The sequence below is a fragment of the Pagrus major genome, chromosome 13 (genome assembly GCF_040436345.1).
Source record: "Pagrus major chromosome 13, Pma_NU_1.0".
Classification (NCBI taxonomy): Eukaryota; Metazoa; Chordata; class Actinopteri; order Spariformes; family Sparidae; genus Pagrus; species Pagrus major.
In genome coordinates this window covers 3156937-3174951 of record NC_133227.1, presented here as the reverse complement: position 1 = coordinate 3174951, position 18015 = coordinate 3156937, and the positions used below count along the sequence as shown (strand labels likewise).

Sequence of the window (18015 nt, the reverse complement as noted above, 5' to 3'; positions counted from 1 at the left end):
TCAAAAGCTGACCAATACACAGACAGAGAGGGAGACAAAGACACAAAAATAAGAGGCAGAGTTCAGCCACTAGTACAACGCAGCAAAAACAACACTTCTGAAAAAAAAATACAATTCCCCAGCTTTACTATACTATATATTATGTGTGTGTGTCTGTGTGTGTGTTTTAAGATCCCTCTATACTTAGCAATTATAAGGAGGGGGCAGCCTTCTATGCTTCAATCATTCATGAAGACCTCCCCTTTACACTCTTTATTCTCGCTGGTTGTGTCAAATATGCTTAGTTCGCCTTTATAGTGCAGCTTTCGCTGCTCTTGTTGTGACAGAATAAGGCTACAAGGAAATGTTTCTCCTCCATCTTAGAACATCAAAAGGTCTTTGAATTGCTTCTGTCGCTAAGAAAGATAAATGTGGTGTTGCGTCTGCCAGTAAAATGTAAAACCATGTGTCATTTCTGTCAGCCGGGGAGAGGCTTTGTAACAAAACTGTTTACTCTTCCTCTTGAATGGCCTGATCAAACTTTTATTAGCTGGATGGCGGTAAAACTACTCTGCATCAGCAAAATGTTACAATGGCTTACAACTACTTTCAAAGTTTTATGAGCAGAGCAGCGCTTCTCCCGTGGCACAGTTCATTTTCACATTTATTCAGACACCATTTCTCATTTCAAGCCTAAATGTATGTTTCCTGTTATGGGAATTCCTAACAGAATCGATAAAGACAAAGTCAGTTTTTCAGGGAGAATCTTGGCAAGCAGGTAAACATCTAATTCAGGTAGGAAGGAACAGCAACTGGCATTAATAATCAATACACCCAGAATGTGCCAGTCAATCGGAGAATATGTTAAGAAGTGATCACATGGGGATTTAACAGGTATAGACGTAAAGACTGGCTGTGAAACTCGTGAAGACTAAACGATACAGTGGCCCTGAAGTGCAAATCACAACAGCCAATAAAAAAACACAACAGCAAATCACAAAATACAACTGCAAATAGTTTAGTAATTTGCCATTGTGTATTCATATTTGGCGTTGTGATTTGCACTTCAGGGCTACCGTACAACCAGAAGATATACGATATGATTGATGTGGCAATTTCAAGGCACAAACAATTATAAGGAAATGTCAATCAAACTCACTCCGAAAAGCATTTGAGAATATATTGGTATATTGTTACCAACCATGACACGTTCCCATATTTGTTAACATGGACAGAAACATCGTGTTGCCGGTGGTGACCTCTACGAGCCATTTTAAAGTGAATCTTACATCTGTTCTGACTCCCAGCCGAGGCTCCTTCATCCCGTCGGAGTGCTGTTGCAACGCTCACCATGACGAAATCTGACTCATTTGCTGCCTGTGTCAACAACATCCTCTCATCTATGAGCATGAAAAGTGTGCTGGCAGCTTTTCTTCCTCATTAAGGCAAACTGTCATCCCGAATGCAAGCTAATTAAGGTGTCAAAGCAGACGCCATTGTTTCATGTAGACACATGTACGCAGACAAATAAGAGGATTATACGGACTCCCCCACTGTTTTCATATTTGTCTTTGCTACTTATTTATGCAAAACAAAAAACATATAGAATTGCTTGCATTGTCGGCTTTAGGTAAACATTTATGTTTAGCATCTGTCTATATTTGCAAATTGGCTATATACAGCTGCATGGAGTAAAGATCTGTAGTGAAATGTTGCAAGAAAGTGTAACAGTGAAGGAGAGAAAATTAGATGGAGAAAAAACAAAAAGAAAGATGGAGATTGCATTGATGCCAAAATGAAAGCCAGAATTCACAGTCAGCTGAGGTATTTTTAGTCAGCTCCTCTCACCATCCCGAAAGGATGATGATTGCCATAGATGTTTTATTTTTTACGTCCAGCAGTACCCAAAGAAATACACTGTATTTCTACCTCTATCTTTAGACAGAAAAGACATCCTACCAACACACACCTTAGCACAAGAATTAAAAAAAAAAAAAAAACCTAAAGAAAAACTCTTTCCACATAAAGGTTCATAAATGAGGCAAACATCTTTGTTGTCATCTGAGTATGTCTAACTAGCAGCCAGCTGGAGAACGTTTGATCATTTCAGGATAACTGTCCTGTCAAAGCCATTGAGGACATTCAAAGGAGTTCATCTTTGCTAATGTTTACACTGTCTGGAGGATTTGCTGTGGTTGGAAACATCTATTCATCACATTTTCATAAACAACTTTGGAGAAAATGTAGGAGACAATGGGGTAATTATGACACTTTGGGACCCGCAGTACAATCATTTGGCGAGAAAAAAACACTTACAGTGCATTAACCGATTGGCCGATCTGTCCTTCTTGAGCTGTTAAAAGATATGCTGATGTTTAAACTGGCATAGAAGCAAGTCTATAATGAGCTATACAGTATGCCGGGCTGTAGATTAGTTTGTCACTTTCTATAGTTGAAGAACGCTCTGTACTGTAGCTAAAACCAGAATTATGCCTGAAGCAAAGTCATCACTGAATCGTTCAAGGGTAAATGTGTAGATCTTTCAGCGATTTCCCCGACTGATAAAGGCTGATAAGACAGGTGTTACAAAGACAGGTGTTGCCATCATGCACAGCTTTAATCTTTCCACTCTTTAATTTAATAATCAGGTTTGTGTGTTTTACTTCCTTCTGCTGGTATCACTTTATTATTTTTGGGGCGTTATTGCAATCACTTATTAAATCAGTGCACCTGCAGGTACTAAACTTTTACTGTGTTTATGTGTCTGTTTTATTAAAAGTGGAGCTCAGTCCGTCTTTTAAACGGATTAGCAGTGTCATTGCCAAAATAGCAAAGTCACTGCAGAGGACATCTTTTGTTTTGGCTTTTACACTGTAAAATGTAATTTAAAAGTTCCATGTTTAAACTGCGGCAAGTGTCTTCTGTGACTTGCAGTGTATCACGTGTGATGTCAACCTGTGTGGACCATGATGATTAGTAAGAGTGTAGTATCCATTCCTCTTTACTATTACAATTCAAACACATTTCAGGGCATGTAAATATACTTTCTATTTCGATGTATTCTTTAAGGAACACCAACCCGATAGACAGTATCTACAGATACGCTGTAACTTTAAGTTTCTTTATGTTAAATTTTCATGTTCATGTTGTGGCTTTCCTGATTTTTCACCACTCATATGGCTGGAAAAGCCAAGCCATTCAGAACTTGCAAATATTGCACGTCACCCACTTGACACCCTCTGTTTCATCCACTCATTTAGATTTTTTTTGTGGTTTGCATAATTTAGTGTACTGTACTGAATTATGGGAAATTTAATATAGCTATTCGCTGATTTGAGTGCTTTTCCTGTGCACCTCTTAACAATGCCGGCACTGTGTTTGAGCGGTGTGTGTTTGTGTGTGTGCCGCTGGATCAAAAAAAAGAATAAGAATACTAGCCTACAGAACAACGCCTTAGAACAATATGTGTTTTTAAACCTTTTTATCCTACAAGTAACTAGACTATTTCTGCTCGGTGCTTCTCCGCTCTGAGATTTAACTGCCTGCAGGTTGTGATTGTTGAATTTGTCTTTGATAATAAATGGGCTTTCTGCAAGCTGCTACTCACCACTGTCAGTATTAATAAGTCATAGGAGCCTTTAAAGAATATCCTTGCAGTCAATGCACAGTTTTTCTTGTTGAATGTAGTTCAGTAAAAACGTGCAGTATAGAATGTTATCTACTGAAAGAAAATATCTGATTTCAATGCTGAAGATGCACTTGAGAAAAACTGGATGTTATAAGCACATCATGCGTACTGTATGCTACTCATAGTGACCTACATATGTCAACCCATTGGACTGTTTTGCTATTATTAAAGCTTCTATAATAGATGTAAAGGATTATACTTACTATACTGCACCCCGCCTCCCAAAGTCACCACACACACACACACGCGCGCACGCATGCACGCACGCACATAATGAAGTGATTTAAATAGCAACAAAGTATGTGTGGAAGAATTAAACTTGAGGACAGCCTCTCACCTCATTAGGCATAATTTTGGTAGATTATAGGCTGGCTGGCTTGATGATTCTATAATGAAACTGTCAAGAAGACGTACTGCTCTTGTGTACTATAAGTTGCTTTTGTAGCTCACTGGCCTGTAAAATTTAACTTAACACAGCCATGTTCTCTCACTCTTTAGGTCCAAAGGAAAGCATTGGCATCAGTAGGAGGGCGCTGTACCCAGACAGGGACGCATCAACAATGGACACAGAGAGCGAAGTCCACGCTGTCACCACCGTGCCGCCAGTAAATATCCCAAACCACCAGCCTGTCTTCAGAGGCATGCTGCTTCACGAGCACCTACTTACAAGGGACTTCCAGGGAGACCAGCACTTTTTTAGGAGGGATGGCTCTCTGGCCGCATACTCCACCATGCCCGGCTCTGTGTCGGCCTCCGATACAGGAGACCCTGTCACTCAACTGGTGCCCCATGAGGATGCCCCAGCCTTCTCAGACATTGCCACTACGGCCACAGCGGCTGCCACCACCCCACTGACCACATTTTCTCCCACGACACCAAGGCCGCCCATGTCTCTCCCTCAAAAGAAGTCATCTAACGAGAAGACCGGAGGGGAGGATAAGGTAGAGCCAACAACAGACTCCCTCACCACTCAAGTGACACCAAACAACAGAGGTTCACTCAGCAAAAATAGCCCAGTGGCTTCCTCATCCACGCAGAGAGGTCGATCTCAAAGCTGGAGTGCTATTCCAGCTGAGGCCACCCTTGCACCATCCTCAATGAGAATGGAGAAAGGCGAGGCGAGAGAAACAGCAGTGAAAAATAAAACCGGCCCAGATTATACACTCCCCAACTCAAATCCAGCATCCCAAGATGGAGGCACCACCACCACCACGTCCACAACCGTCACCACAACTACCACCATCACCACCATGCAAACAGCAGGTAGGCATGTTCATCCTTTCTCTGACTTTCAGTGATGTACTGAGCAGAACAACCAGATGACTTTGTGAAATAAATAGCAGCAGAATCCAAATAACTTTCCCCCTGATGGATATTCAAAGTTAACAGTACCTTACCCCAGATATTTAACACATCCATCCCAGAGGACGGGAAAATTAGACATCAGGTCATCGGAATAACTGCTGTTCATTTTGCATGCTGCACACAGCTATTCATCTCTCCACCAGGGATAGCAGAGTTGCTCATGTGTCAAAAACAATCTGATTTTCCCCTGATGTGTCCTGCCTGTCCTTTCCACTGGCCGCAGAGGCCCGAAAGCACAAGATGAGCAGTGTCGGAGAGGAAATCTGCAGAGATAGTTAGAGGGTTACGGGGCCATGGAGACACAGGTGGGCTGTCTGAAAGATCAGCGGGCTGGGAAAAACGGAATCACTTGTCTTTTTACTTTCTTCCACAGAGCCATGCAGTCTGAATTTCACTGACCCCGAGGCTAACATCGAAATCCTGCAGCAACCAGACTCTGGAATGGAGTGTAACTACTTTGTGACTGTATACCTGGGATATGGCATTGAGGTTCAGGTCAGTACTGAAGGTTACTATGTTGATATATGATGTTATTAGCTCAATTTTTAAACCCCAATATACGACTTAAGATAAAGCAGCAAAGTTCAAAATTGCATCTCTAAACCCAAGAAAGTTCCCTTCCAAAAAGTCATGTGATCCATTGTTAATCCAAAAATATGAAGAATATGAGAATTGTGCATGTCAGGAAAGTAAAATACTGTTGACAGAAAAGGATTTTATTCATCCGGTAAGGAGCGTGGACATATTAGCGTGTTACAGTATTCGCTGGTCTTGTGTGGGTTGTTGGAGATAGACAGGCAGCAAATTGCTGAGGTGAGTGGGTGGAGAGGGGCACAAGTGATGGGGTCTGTCTCAGGTTGAATGTTTGCTTGGTAAGTCTTTTCACAAAAGGTTATAAAAATTAACTGTCAGTGTGTGCGTTCCCTGGCATTTGCAATTCCTCAAACGCCTCATTTACCACTGGAGACTTTAAAATGTGTGAGCTTTGTCTTGCTGCCTCTGGAGGGCTAAGATAAGTCTTGACAGAGTATATGTTTGAGAGTGTATTTTTCTTCCAAAGCTTCCACTGGGTAACTTCAGTAAATCTTGAAGCACCATTATGCACAGGCACACTAACCTGCATGTGTGCATGCACGCGCACATATGCATTTCACCACATTTGATATATCAGCTCTTGACTTCCACTGCTGCTCCAGTGCATTTGGTGGAAAATTTCATTGGAGCTATAAGTGGAAAACATATAGACATTTTATCATCTCACACCAGGCCTAAAAAAGAAACAGGAGGGAGCCATGTGTTTCAGCAGCACAATGTGAACAGATGGGGCCACAGTCTCCCTCTCTCTTACAGCTGAACTGATATTGATCTGATGGCAAACTATACAGAAAACTGCTTGGCACGGCTGAATAGAATGAGGAGCCATGGTCTCTGTTCCCAGCAAAGACATCAGCCCACTGAAGATTGAAAGATAGAAATTGAAGTCAAGTTTGTGTCATACCTTCTCATCAGCAGCGTGTGAAGCTCCTCTGCCTAGAGGCTTTCCAGGTCCCGAGGTTTTAAAGGAATGAAGGAGATCACAGAGTAGACTTGTGGAGCAGCAGTGTGCACAGGAAATGTTACGCAAGCAGGAACATTTCCACCTCACATTTTGACTGTTGGTTGATTTTCAGTTCTCAACTACCTCCTCACTCACCTGTGCTTAATTCTCGAAGTAAGCAGGAGGAGATGGACACATATTAAGCCGTTTCATGGGATTTACTGTTTTGAAAAAAGGACTTATCAACACATGCAGGCAAACACACACAGAAAGACACAGATAAACCACGTATTCAAATCTGAAAGTTGAGAGCAAAGCAGCTGCAGAGCTAGCGGTAGCTGGTTAATATCGTCTTTTGTATTCACACACTCTGCGGTGTCTTGGTCAGCCACCCTTTATAATATTTTTTGGCATTTTGCCTCTGTTCACAGTGGAGAGTGACAAGAAACATGAAAAGAAAATGAGGGGAAATAACAAGTCCCCAGCAAAATTTCAACCAGGCGCCACCATCTCATGTACCTAGAACCCTCCGTCTTTTTATTTTTGCCTTTGCTACACCAGCAAGGAAGACAGAGAGATAAACATTTGAAAGACATATTTCACTGCTGGAAAGACGGTCCTTTCATTAAACTGGCCTGTGTATGCAGAAGAAATATTTTTTAAATTCGTGCCATGACTAGAGAAAACAGAAAAGGGTTGTGGTATTCCCTTTTTCTTAAGAGGTAGAAGAATGCTGGGCCCAGGGTGCAAAAATGACTTTCTTGTCCACCAACCAAACGTCTAACAAATGTTCAGATTTTACCAGCCACTCAACAGATTACCAGTGATGTTTTTTTTAAGGAAATCAAAATAAATCTGCATGTTTTACAAGCATTTGGCCGGTGACTGGTGCTAATTTTATGCCCTGACTGGGCCGCACTGCACCACTAAACACTCCGGCTGGTGGATGATGCGCTGTGAGTTGGGCAGTGCTTGGTTTTGGCTTGTCGTGGCTTAAATTAAGTTAAATTAGGCAATGCAGTAACAGAATCTTGATTCATATTAGCACTGATTAGCATTGCCCAGTGTTCGAGTTTGATCGGACTTTTGTCAGCCTCTTCTCTCTCGAGACATTTTTTTTATTTGGCGACAGACATCAAACCGAAGAAGCTCAGGGTTAGGGTAAAGGGCTGGGCGCTATGATTGGAAGATTATGTCCTCATCCTAGGGAAAAAATGTGTCCATGGAGTTGGGCATACAACAAATGCGGAGATACAATCTGTGGTTTGAACAACGGCCCTAGAGCCGGCAAATGTTTTGTGTCTTCTGGAGGCGAGATGGAGAGAAGATTTGTTGAACATTCCAGGAGCTTTACATCACATTGGACAGCAGGTAATTAATTTATTGAAAAGGCACATTGTAACATGGGTATTTTATTTTCCTTTCTTTTTCAAAATTTGTGTATAGACACATGACTGCAGTGTGGTAATTGTCAAGATAATGTGACAATGGATGCTTTACTGCAACAGCAGAAAACATGCTAAACAGCTCAATTAAACAGTGTAGATTAATTTTCCTTTCTTTCATTTTGAAAGTCCTGTTTTTCATCTTGTTTAACCAACGTAATTTTGATGACACTAAATCATAGATCCAATTACAATAGAGAGTCGAAATGAACTGTTGTTGTAGCGGCTGAATTGATTGCTTCCACTTTGCTGATGAGCTTATTTGTCATCGTCGCACAGCGATCTCTGGAGGGATCACAGACCTTCCCCCGCTATTTTTCTCCGGTCGGATTATGGACAGTTTGTTGATTCTTGGCCAGAGATTTTTTTTTTCACAGAAATCTCTGAGTATTAGTATTCTCTCTGATCTGCGTTTTGAACGCATTTACTGGGCTGAACATTAACATGGTGAAAATGCGCTCCACACTTCAGAGCAGAGGAGCCGTAGGAGGGACATTATGGCGTGAGAGTGCATGTTCTTGTTTTGGCAGCCAGCCTCTTTTATGGAAGGGAGTCATCATTATAGCAGACACACCAGCAGCTGGCAAGGGCAAAGGAAGGATGCTAGGTGAAAGAGAAACTCTGAAGGACAAATGAGGTTACTGTATGATAAATGTTTATGTTGATGTGTACCTATGGTTTAGTAAAACATAATATATTTACACCATACAGGCACAGCATCTGTCATTTCCAACACTCAGACCCCATCTGATTTCAGGCAGCGTTCATAAATAGAGAGATTGGTGGGGAATAAATAAGCAAGATCAGACATTTTCTGTGTTTAGTCAATACTCCTTTCAGCGGTTTGGCAGCTTGCAAGAGAGGGAGGATAAAAAATGTATCAGGAGAATTTACTGCCCTCAGCCTGACTGTTCAACCTCTCTGCCACAGCTAACGGCATATAACGCATTGCCCCATCTGGCAATTCTGGCCCCGTTACAATTTATTTGCAGGATAATGGCACAAATATTAGGAGGCTGATGTAACACCAACTTTCAAGCACAGAGATAAACCAATACTGTAATAAAGGCTGGAAGTGTTGCACTTAAGTGTATTGAGGAAATATGTGGAATATCATGGTTTTACAGATAGAGGACGAACTATGAGTTATGAGTTGTGTGTTTTTGTCATTACATACCATGCTATTATATGAAGTTTGGCAATGATTAATGATTTGAAAGCCAGACTAGTATGGAGGGATCATTTCATTCAGTTTTCGTGTCCTTGAAAACCTGTTGGCAGGTTTAAATCTCAATCTTACCACCCACTTAAGTTGATCCATTGTGATGAATTATTACTAATAAAGATGGATCTATTCAGCTATAAGTAAATGGCAATTTCATGACCATGTGAAAACCTTGACTTTGTCACTAAATTTTGGATAACTTCAAAGATATTCACCCATGAATGAGCATTGCTGTGATGTAGATCTTGAAGTTGAAGTCCACTGTATTTATACACACGCACGGAAATGAAAGTTTTTCACCAGTGAATCGCCGATATCTTAAGCACATCTTATTTCTGTCCTCTCTATCCGTCTCCTGCTCTTCTCCGCAGTCACTCCAGCAATAAGGTTTTAGCAGAGGACAGATGGAGGTTTTCCAGAACTGGGCTGTGGCATTAAAGTGCTTAAAATCTGTTTTGGAGCTTTTTTTTATTTGATCAAATAAATCCTCTGGGTTAGCTAGCTATCAGCTCCTTCCAGGCCATCTGTCCCGCTCTGATTTCTCCCGTCTCCTCGTCTTAGGATCTACCTGCCTCGGTCTCGAGGAGTTACCATCCGAGTCTCTGCACAGGTCGTCCCAGCTCTGTGTCATGGTGGCCACATCGATGCACTCTTGCTGAAAAGAGAATGTATTGTGTAGGGAGAGGACTGAGAGCGGTTGATACATTTCAGGGGTTAGGAGCCCAGACGTGGCCAATTTCTCGCGCTGCCTCAAAGGCTGATTGGGGGAGTGCTTCCATTTTTCTGACAGGTTTAAAGCAGCATCATTCAAGAGGATGGCGAGGGAGGATTTGAGGTCAATACTGTATAAGTCATTTCTTTCTTTTCTCAATCCCTCTCACAAGTTTTTCATCCTCTTTTTCCTTTTACTTCTATTTCCATTCGAGTCTCATTTTTCTTTTGTTTTTGTGTTTAGCTCATCTACCTTCAGCTCAATCTGTTTCAGTTCCTTGGGTGACCCAGGGGATAAATCAGCAGAGCACAGGAGTGAATTAACACAACTTGACTTGCTCATTTTCTCATCAATGTCTTTTTGTGCCTCGGATGCATTCTAGATGCACATAACAAGCTTTAATTTTGTATAATGGAAGCTGATCAATTTTCAATGTAGAATTTAAATCATGACAAAGTGGTCCGTTGAGTTAAAGGAACAGTTTGCCCAAAAATTAAAGTTCATTCACTATCTTTTCACCCTCATGCCGATGGAAAGTCGGGTAAAGTTTTGTAGTCAATGAAACATTTCTGGAGCTTCAGAGCCAAACAGCGTTGCAGCATTATCTTAAATAATTGAAGTAGACAGAGACTTGTTTTAAAACATAAAAAAAAAGCCAAAAACTAAATAAAATGAATAAATAAAATGGCTCCATACACCTTGTCCAGCATAACAAGTCTGCGGAAGCCCAAGATCCCAAATTGATTTGAAAGAATGTTTTTTAGACCTTTTTTTAAAAAACAAAATCGTAACTGTAGCTACGAAGCCAAAAGCGTTACCGCGCACCCCGTCTTAAGTGGGTGCAGGCGCTTGGCCGTGTGTCAAGGGTGTAGATAACACCTTTTTAAGTCAATTTGGGATGTCAGAGATTCTGGCAACATGGATTGCGCTACACAAGCTGTATGAAGCCTAAAACAAGCAACGACTTTTAAAGTCAAGTCACCATCTACTTCAGTTGTTTAAGAGAATGCTGCAACACCGTTTTTTGCTGCGTAGCTCCAGAAATGTTTTGTGGACTACAAAACTTCACCCGACTTATTGGCATGAGGGTGAGAAGATGATGACAGAATTTTCATTTTTGGGTAAAAATTTCCTTTAATTTTTCATGCCATTATGATGAGCTGTAAATCTCAAATTGTCAAGCAAGTGAAAGAGAGCACAAAACTTCTTCTTTGTTTATTTCCTTAATTAAACCTCATAAATATGAAACAAAGGCCGCAAGTCTCGGTGGAGAAAATTACAGCTTCCAAGTTTCTCATCCTCAAATGAGCAAATATTGTTTCATTCCAAACAAAGCAAAAATAAAACCAAACGTCTAATGAGCTCAAGGCTGCATGTGCTAATAACTCACACTTCAGGTGGGGATAAAGTTCCGCCAAGGTGGATCGTCAGCGAAGAGCTCCTTAAAGGATTGAGATGTTACAGAGCATGCCAAATGTTTATAGCTAACCCCGACGCGAGGGTTAACGATCGGTATTTGATGCTGCCTCCGCGACCGCGCTCCTCTGACTCCAATCAATAGTCATGTTAATAAGCAGCACCAACACTTGATACACAGTCTCCTCTCAGTGCTGGGTGAATTGCTGTATTGATCCTTGCACTCTCATTTTAATTCCAGTATTTCTTACAAAAGAAGCAAACTGCACATGGCATTGACCATGGCTGTGGGTAGTTGATGAGCGAGGGAATTAAATTTGTTTTGTTGGTGTTCAGTGACCGCTAGCGCTCTCATCAAATAAAGAGGGCCACAAGAAAGTATTATGAAACTGCCACCAGAAGCAAAACTCCTATATTTACAAAATGATTGCTGTGATCCTTCCTCCTCACCTCTGACATACTTAAAGGGGTGTTTTAACAAAGTAATGCACATGTTTTGGCCATTCTGGTCCCAAGCAGCATAAATGACACAACACGTAGCAGCTATGTCCCAGAGAAACTGATCCTGACTGAATAATGGAGGCCACGGCAGGCTTGCTGCCTTTAATCAACTTGAGATGAGGCAGAAGGAAGCCTTCATCATGTTGTGCCTTGGGGGAGAAAGACAGGACATAAAGAAGGCCAGTTTGATCTTGATTAGCTTTTTAGGGTGTCAGGGCTTCTCTGAGATGAGTTTTCATGGGGCCCAGCCACCCCGAGAGGAATGCTTTCAGGTGACACTAATTGCTCCTCCACCCAGCTAGCTGTCATAAAGGGAGAAGACTCTGTCTGGCAGAAGGCTGCGCTCTCTCCAGCTCTTTCAGCGTCATGATGAGGATGGGGGAGTAAAGAGGCGTTCGAGAAAATATGAAGAGTAATCAGCAATGCATGAATTTAAATCTATGCAAAGATGCACGCTGCAGCAAATAAACGGAGATGTCAAGGCCCAAGAGGCACCTCAGAGAGCAAGGCTGATTTATCAGAAGAGCAAGAATCTCGTCTCATGGACGTGTTTCAAATACTGCAGGTCTCAAAGGAGACATATTATGCTCATTTTCAGGTTCATCATTTTATTTTGGGTGACTACTAGAATAGGTTTACATGCTTTAATGCTCATAAAACAGATCAGTTATCTCATACTGCCCAGTGCTGCAGCACTGTATTCCCCCCCTGTCTGAGACTGTTTTAGCTCCTGTCTCTTTAAGGCCCCACGGACTGCTCTGATTGGTCAGCTCACACATGACTGAGCCATTACCGCTCTCCCTGTCTCTCGTCGGCACTGTTGTGCTGCTAGTTAGCTTCACCTCTACCTTCTATATAGGCATAAATTATTATTAAGTATGACATAGTGATGTAGTGTGATGTCAAGAAGTCACAGAATTAAAGATGGGACTACTGAGGGCGTTTCAGGAGAAGCGTTTTCTTTTAGAGAGAGGAGCTCCCGTTGGCACATACTTTGGACTTTTTAACTGACCTTTTACATGCACAAGATTCTGTAGAACAATCTGAAGGAAAGGGAAACAAGAAAAAAAGTAATAGGTTTCCTTTAATGTGTGCTTTAAGCTTCTGGAAAGAAATTAAAGTTAATATTTGAGAAGATGGCCACTATCTAGTGGAGGCATTTGGTGATCTCTGCAGCATAAAATGAATCTTAAATGTGACACAAGTGACAATGAGCAAGTTAGTATTGTATTCAGCCACTGGCTCCAGCACATCCTCATTAACATTCAGCTTTTGCTGATTGGCATAAGGATCCATTGTTTTAGACAGCAGGGCAAATAGCAAATGGCCTTGGCTGTTTTATATAGAGGTGAATGTTCAATTAAGATAACGTTTTTCATATAATGACTGCTCGAGGAACTGTGTCTCTTTGTACATATTTATCAGGAGATGCACGAAAACACCAACTGGATGTGGTGCGCCAAGATTATTCAAATGTGAGCTTCTGATACGAGGCCGAAGAGGTGGGTGCTCTACCAGTGTGCTCCACTGCATAAGCCTGTGTGTTTTATCATAGTAATGATGACACTGCAGCTGGTGAGTCCAATGGCCGTTGATTTATTGCCCCCAGCAGCAGGGTCATTTAATTTCCATGTATAGTGGGATCATTTTGATTACATACTGCTCATTTCTGCATCAGCAATGGCTCCTGTGAGTCAGTGTAAATGTTCATTGCGGAGCACCACCAGATGTTTTCAACAGTAAATTATCAGTGAGAGCCAGCCTCTGCGGACAGTTAACTCACACTGTGTACTTATGGACAAATTAATAAATGAGTGAATAAAGATTACATGCCACAAGTCCAATTTCTTCTTCTTTTTTTTTTTTTTAAAGTAGATTGTAACTCCCTAATTGCATGATACAGATTATTAGGTTTATCTCTTATGTGGGACTGACTGTTAGATACCAGCAGTGACTGTATAGTTACAGATTAAAAGCCATGCAAGGCTGCTTTCTGTTTGGATGTGATAAGATGGATCTTCACCTCTGCTTGCTGTTCACTCAGATAGTTTAACACTGCAGCACACTGGAAGCTCCCAGTTCTACAAAGGTCACAGTAAACACACAAAGATCAAGGTACTCAATCCTGCAAATATTGTTATCCTTTGAAAGGTTTATTCAAGAGATTTCTCCACATCTTTTGTATTCTGAGTGCAGTTCTGGGCCTGTCGATTGTACCATGGCCTTGCAGGATGGTTGGTTCATTATAGTGGTTTGATTGAAAAGAGTAGCTAGAGGAGAGGGATGACCCTCTCTCCTCTAGTCTCTTCATTTTGATTGAGCTCGGGAAATATTTTATTGGAACAGTCACCGGGAAAAAGAAACGCTTTAAGTCAAAAAGCACCTACCCGAAGGACAGTCTTACATTTCTTGCATTTTTTAGAGCTCTTTTTTCAGAAGCTCGACTAAAAACAACACTAAACAGACATTCTTTCTTCTTTCTTCTAACACATTTCTCTAAATGGAACAGCACAATGTTTAGATGGCATCCTCTGATAATGTTGTGCTTTGTGCAGGAGTGTGCTAGGTCAGCCAAATCCCCAGTCCCACAAATGTGTCTGCTGAGGCAGAGATTCCAGCCAGGAGTTACAATAAGCCTGCTCTCATTACAGTCCAGAGGAACATGCATGTGTGTGTGTACATACGTGCACGCATGCACACGCACGTACATGTATGTGTGTGTGTGACAGTGAGGAAGAAGTCCCTCTGGGCATTGGCTGCAGCACTGGTGAAGATAAGGTAGTCTGATGTCTCCTGACATGGCCAATGATTCATAATTGAGGTAGGACAGCTGTTGCTGGCTGCACTGACAGGTCCCAGGGTTGATGACAGATGATAGGGCCCTGTGGGGCCAAACTATCTCTAACACTGGGAGAACTATTTTCAAATGTTCACTGTCCGCTATCTGCTCACCTGTCCTTCATGAGTCTCCCTGGTATATGTTAACAAAGTAGTCACAGACCCACAATCTGTTTGACCTCACTGAATGTCAGAGTGTAAATAAACACAATACTATAAACACCTGCACAATTGGTTGTTTACTACTGTACAATAGTATATATATAGTACTGTCAAGGTGGGTCATCAGCGAATATATGTTGTGTTATATATATTTATATATATATAGTATGAATATTAACAACAACAACCATGAAACAATAACAACAATAAGATTGAAAATGTCCATCACTGACAGTAATAATGCAATTTTGTCACAACATGCTGCAGTGAAAGTCAAGAAAAAAAAAATATATATACTTAATTTAATAAAGTTAAAAAGCGCTACCTAACGAACAGTCTGAAGAAAAGACCAAAGCTTTACAGAGATTTTTTAAACACAATCAGATAATTAAAATGAAAATACATAAGTAAATAATTGAAACAGACATCATAAAAGCAATCATATTCATTATTAAGAGGACTCAAGCGCCATCAGAAGAAACATGAAATATTCAGTCTCTTATATATGAAAGAATGTCTTTAGAGGTGATTATGTAGTGTGGTGTTCTGATGTCTGGGGACTTTGTCTGGTTACCCTTGGTTACTAGCAGAGACCTAGCAGAAACCCAGGGAGCCCCATCTATCAATCTAAGCTGACACCGAGGCATGTAAGTAGTCAGCAAAGTAGTGATTTATATATGGAGTAAAGCCATTTAATGCTTTGGAAGTCAGCAGTAAAATGTTAAAATCGATGCTGAACAGGGAGCCAACATAAGTTGGCTTGTACAGGTGTAAAATGTTCATATCTTTCGGTGCCAGTAATTTAAGCAGCAATGTTCTGCATCCAATTGGAGCCAGTAGAGGAACCTCTGACTGTAAGCAGCAAAAATTGCATTACGGTAGTCCAGGCGGGAGAAAATAAAAACATTTACTTCTTTATGTCAGCAGGACACAACATGAAAAATTACTTTTGTTTGAAGTGAAAAACAACATGAATGAAACATGAGTTACATAAATACATTTTAGATGAATGAAAACGGAAGAAATTTGCTATTTTTTACTAGTTAGTTTACATCAAGAATAAATGCTTAGTTATAGTAGAAAAATCTAATTTACAGTAAAAGTCAGATCTGCTGTGTTGTTATGTTTTTATTCTTTTTTTGCTGGAGTTCTTCCTACAAGTCACTCATTATGGATCACATTAAAAAATGTCTAAATCGTATCTCTACATTTTGAATTTAAACTGTCGGCCATCTTGGTGGCACTGGCTATGGGGGAGGGTGAATGGAGCTAGGATAAGATGCTTTTCACCAGATCCACCTTCAGCAACAATCAAATTTTTAATTTCATGCCTAATTTTGTAAAAATGTTTTTGAGAGATGGTTGACAATACTGAGTGTGAACCATGGTGGAATATCAGCCACTTTGCATCGAGTCAACAGCTTTTCATAACGGTGGCGGAAACAGAAACACAATAAAGGAAGAATCATTTGAGAATAAAATTGAGAGATGAAGGATGTTATAGGCTCTGGCCTTTTGTGTTCGAGTACAATAACAAAGCACAAACTTTCTAAATTTCCTGTTTGTGAAAATGTTGGAATTTCAAAAGGCACAACACAACACTGCACTGCAGACAATCTAGAATCAATAACAATACAATCAGTTATTAATGTAATTTAGAGTTGAGTGAATATGCAATTCCCCGTTGTCTGCATTTCAGTTTTTATTTCTTGAATATACGAGCATGAATGTTAAATTGTGGGAGGATTGCTGTGCTGCACTGTGGGTTGAATTATGAAGTTATAAGATGAGAAAGTAGGCGAAATAACCTGATTTGCAAAGCATCCAAGCTCTCCATATTAACTCAGAGAAAAAAGGCACAAGCGGGAAAAAAAAAGAACTGTGCCTAAGGCTTTGTCATTGCCGTTGCCCTTGAGAAACAGAGAAAGAGGGATTCTAAAATCATGTGACGTTCCCTTTATTACTCACTGTGACACTGCTTTTTAAGGCTCTTGCAACTACTGCACTACCTCAGCTACAATAAGATGCATGTTTTTGTATTAAAGGTGATTTTGTAGGACACATACAAAACATAGGAATATCTGTTTTTGATTATTTTAAGCTCCTGTTTGCTCTCTTTGTTCTCAGTTTGTCTGAAAAACCTCCAGCGTGGCGTTAGGTTAAATTCAGCTTGTGATAAAAATCAAATCAATCAAACTGGCTGACCTCACAGATCATTCAGGAGGAAGTCACCTCTAAGCTCAGTCTCAGAGTGTCCATTAGCCTCCCTGTGCTCATTGTCAGCTCCCCTTCGACTGAGTGACAGTTAGTCAGCCTCACCAAATTCATTTTCCTGCCACTGTTGTGCAATGTGCTCATCCTGTCCACTGTCTCAGCTTTTCCAGGCTGTTGCGCTAACACTCCTGCACACATATTACCTCAGGGACGATGGCCTATGGAGGGCGACCCTTTTTCTGCCTCATGGCATACCTGAGACCAGAGCCAGCCACCTGTGACAGCATTAGTTTTCAGAAGAGATATTATGAATTTCACTGAGAGCTTAAAATAGATGTGGTCGAATTAGCGTTGATGGTGCACTTAGCTTTCAAGACAGGAGCTGGGTCCATTTTGGATCTGTCCACAAGTTGGCTTATTATAATTAGATTCATTGAGCTCTGAGCAATGGTATGTTATATTTAGATTTTTATCTCCTCTCTCTTTTTCATAAGCACCGGTCAATGCACAAGACATTTACAGCTGCTAACCTTACATCTAAGTTATTTGAATGTAGTTTTTTGAGTTAACATGTTACATGTTACTCAGAGTTAGTTAAAAAAAAACTTTGATTGACTGTTTTTGCACTCGTTGTGTAATATGTGCCACTTCTGCATTAAAATGTCTCATAACGATTAGAGTTTTCTGATGAGTTGTGTGCTGAAATTATCCTAAACGTTTCCAACAATGTTCTGACCAAAGAAAACCTGTAATTTTATCAAAGGTGCAATATGTAAGAATTTTCCACCTGTCAAGTCTAAACAAATAGCGGGCAGCATATCACCAGAGCAACTGCTAACTGCTGCTAACTATAGCTGCTATAGCTAGTAAGCTCAGTTAGCCGCGCAGTTAGCGCTCAAGATCTGGAGCTCGGAGTACCGGCGCAGTGTTGGT

The 18015-nt window shown here is 40.9% G+C and overlaps 1 protein-coding gene across 1 annotated transcript in view; it reads left to right on the top strand.

Moving 5' to 3' along the window:
* The window catches only part of LOC141007427 (seizure protein 6 homolog), a 101021-nt gene that overhangs the window by 49507 nt on the left and 33499 nt on the right, over nucleotides 1-18015 (top strand). Inside the window, exons 2-3 of the mRNA XM_073479791.1 lie at nucleotides 4166-4930; nucleotides 5406-5527. Of these exons, the coding sequence (XP_073335892.1) occupies nucleotides 4166-4930; nucleotides 5406-5527 (887 nt within the window). The remainder of the gene's footprint in view (nucleotides 1-4165; nucleotides 4931-5405; nucleotides 5528-18015) is intronic.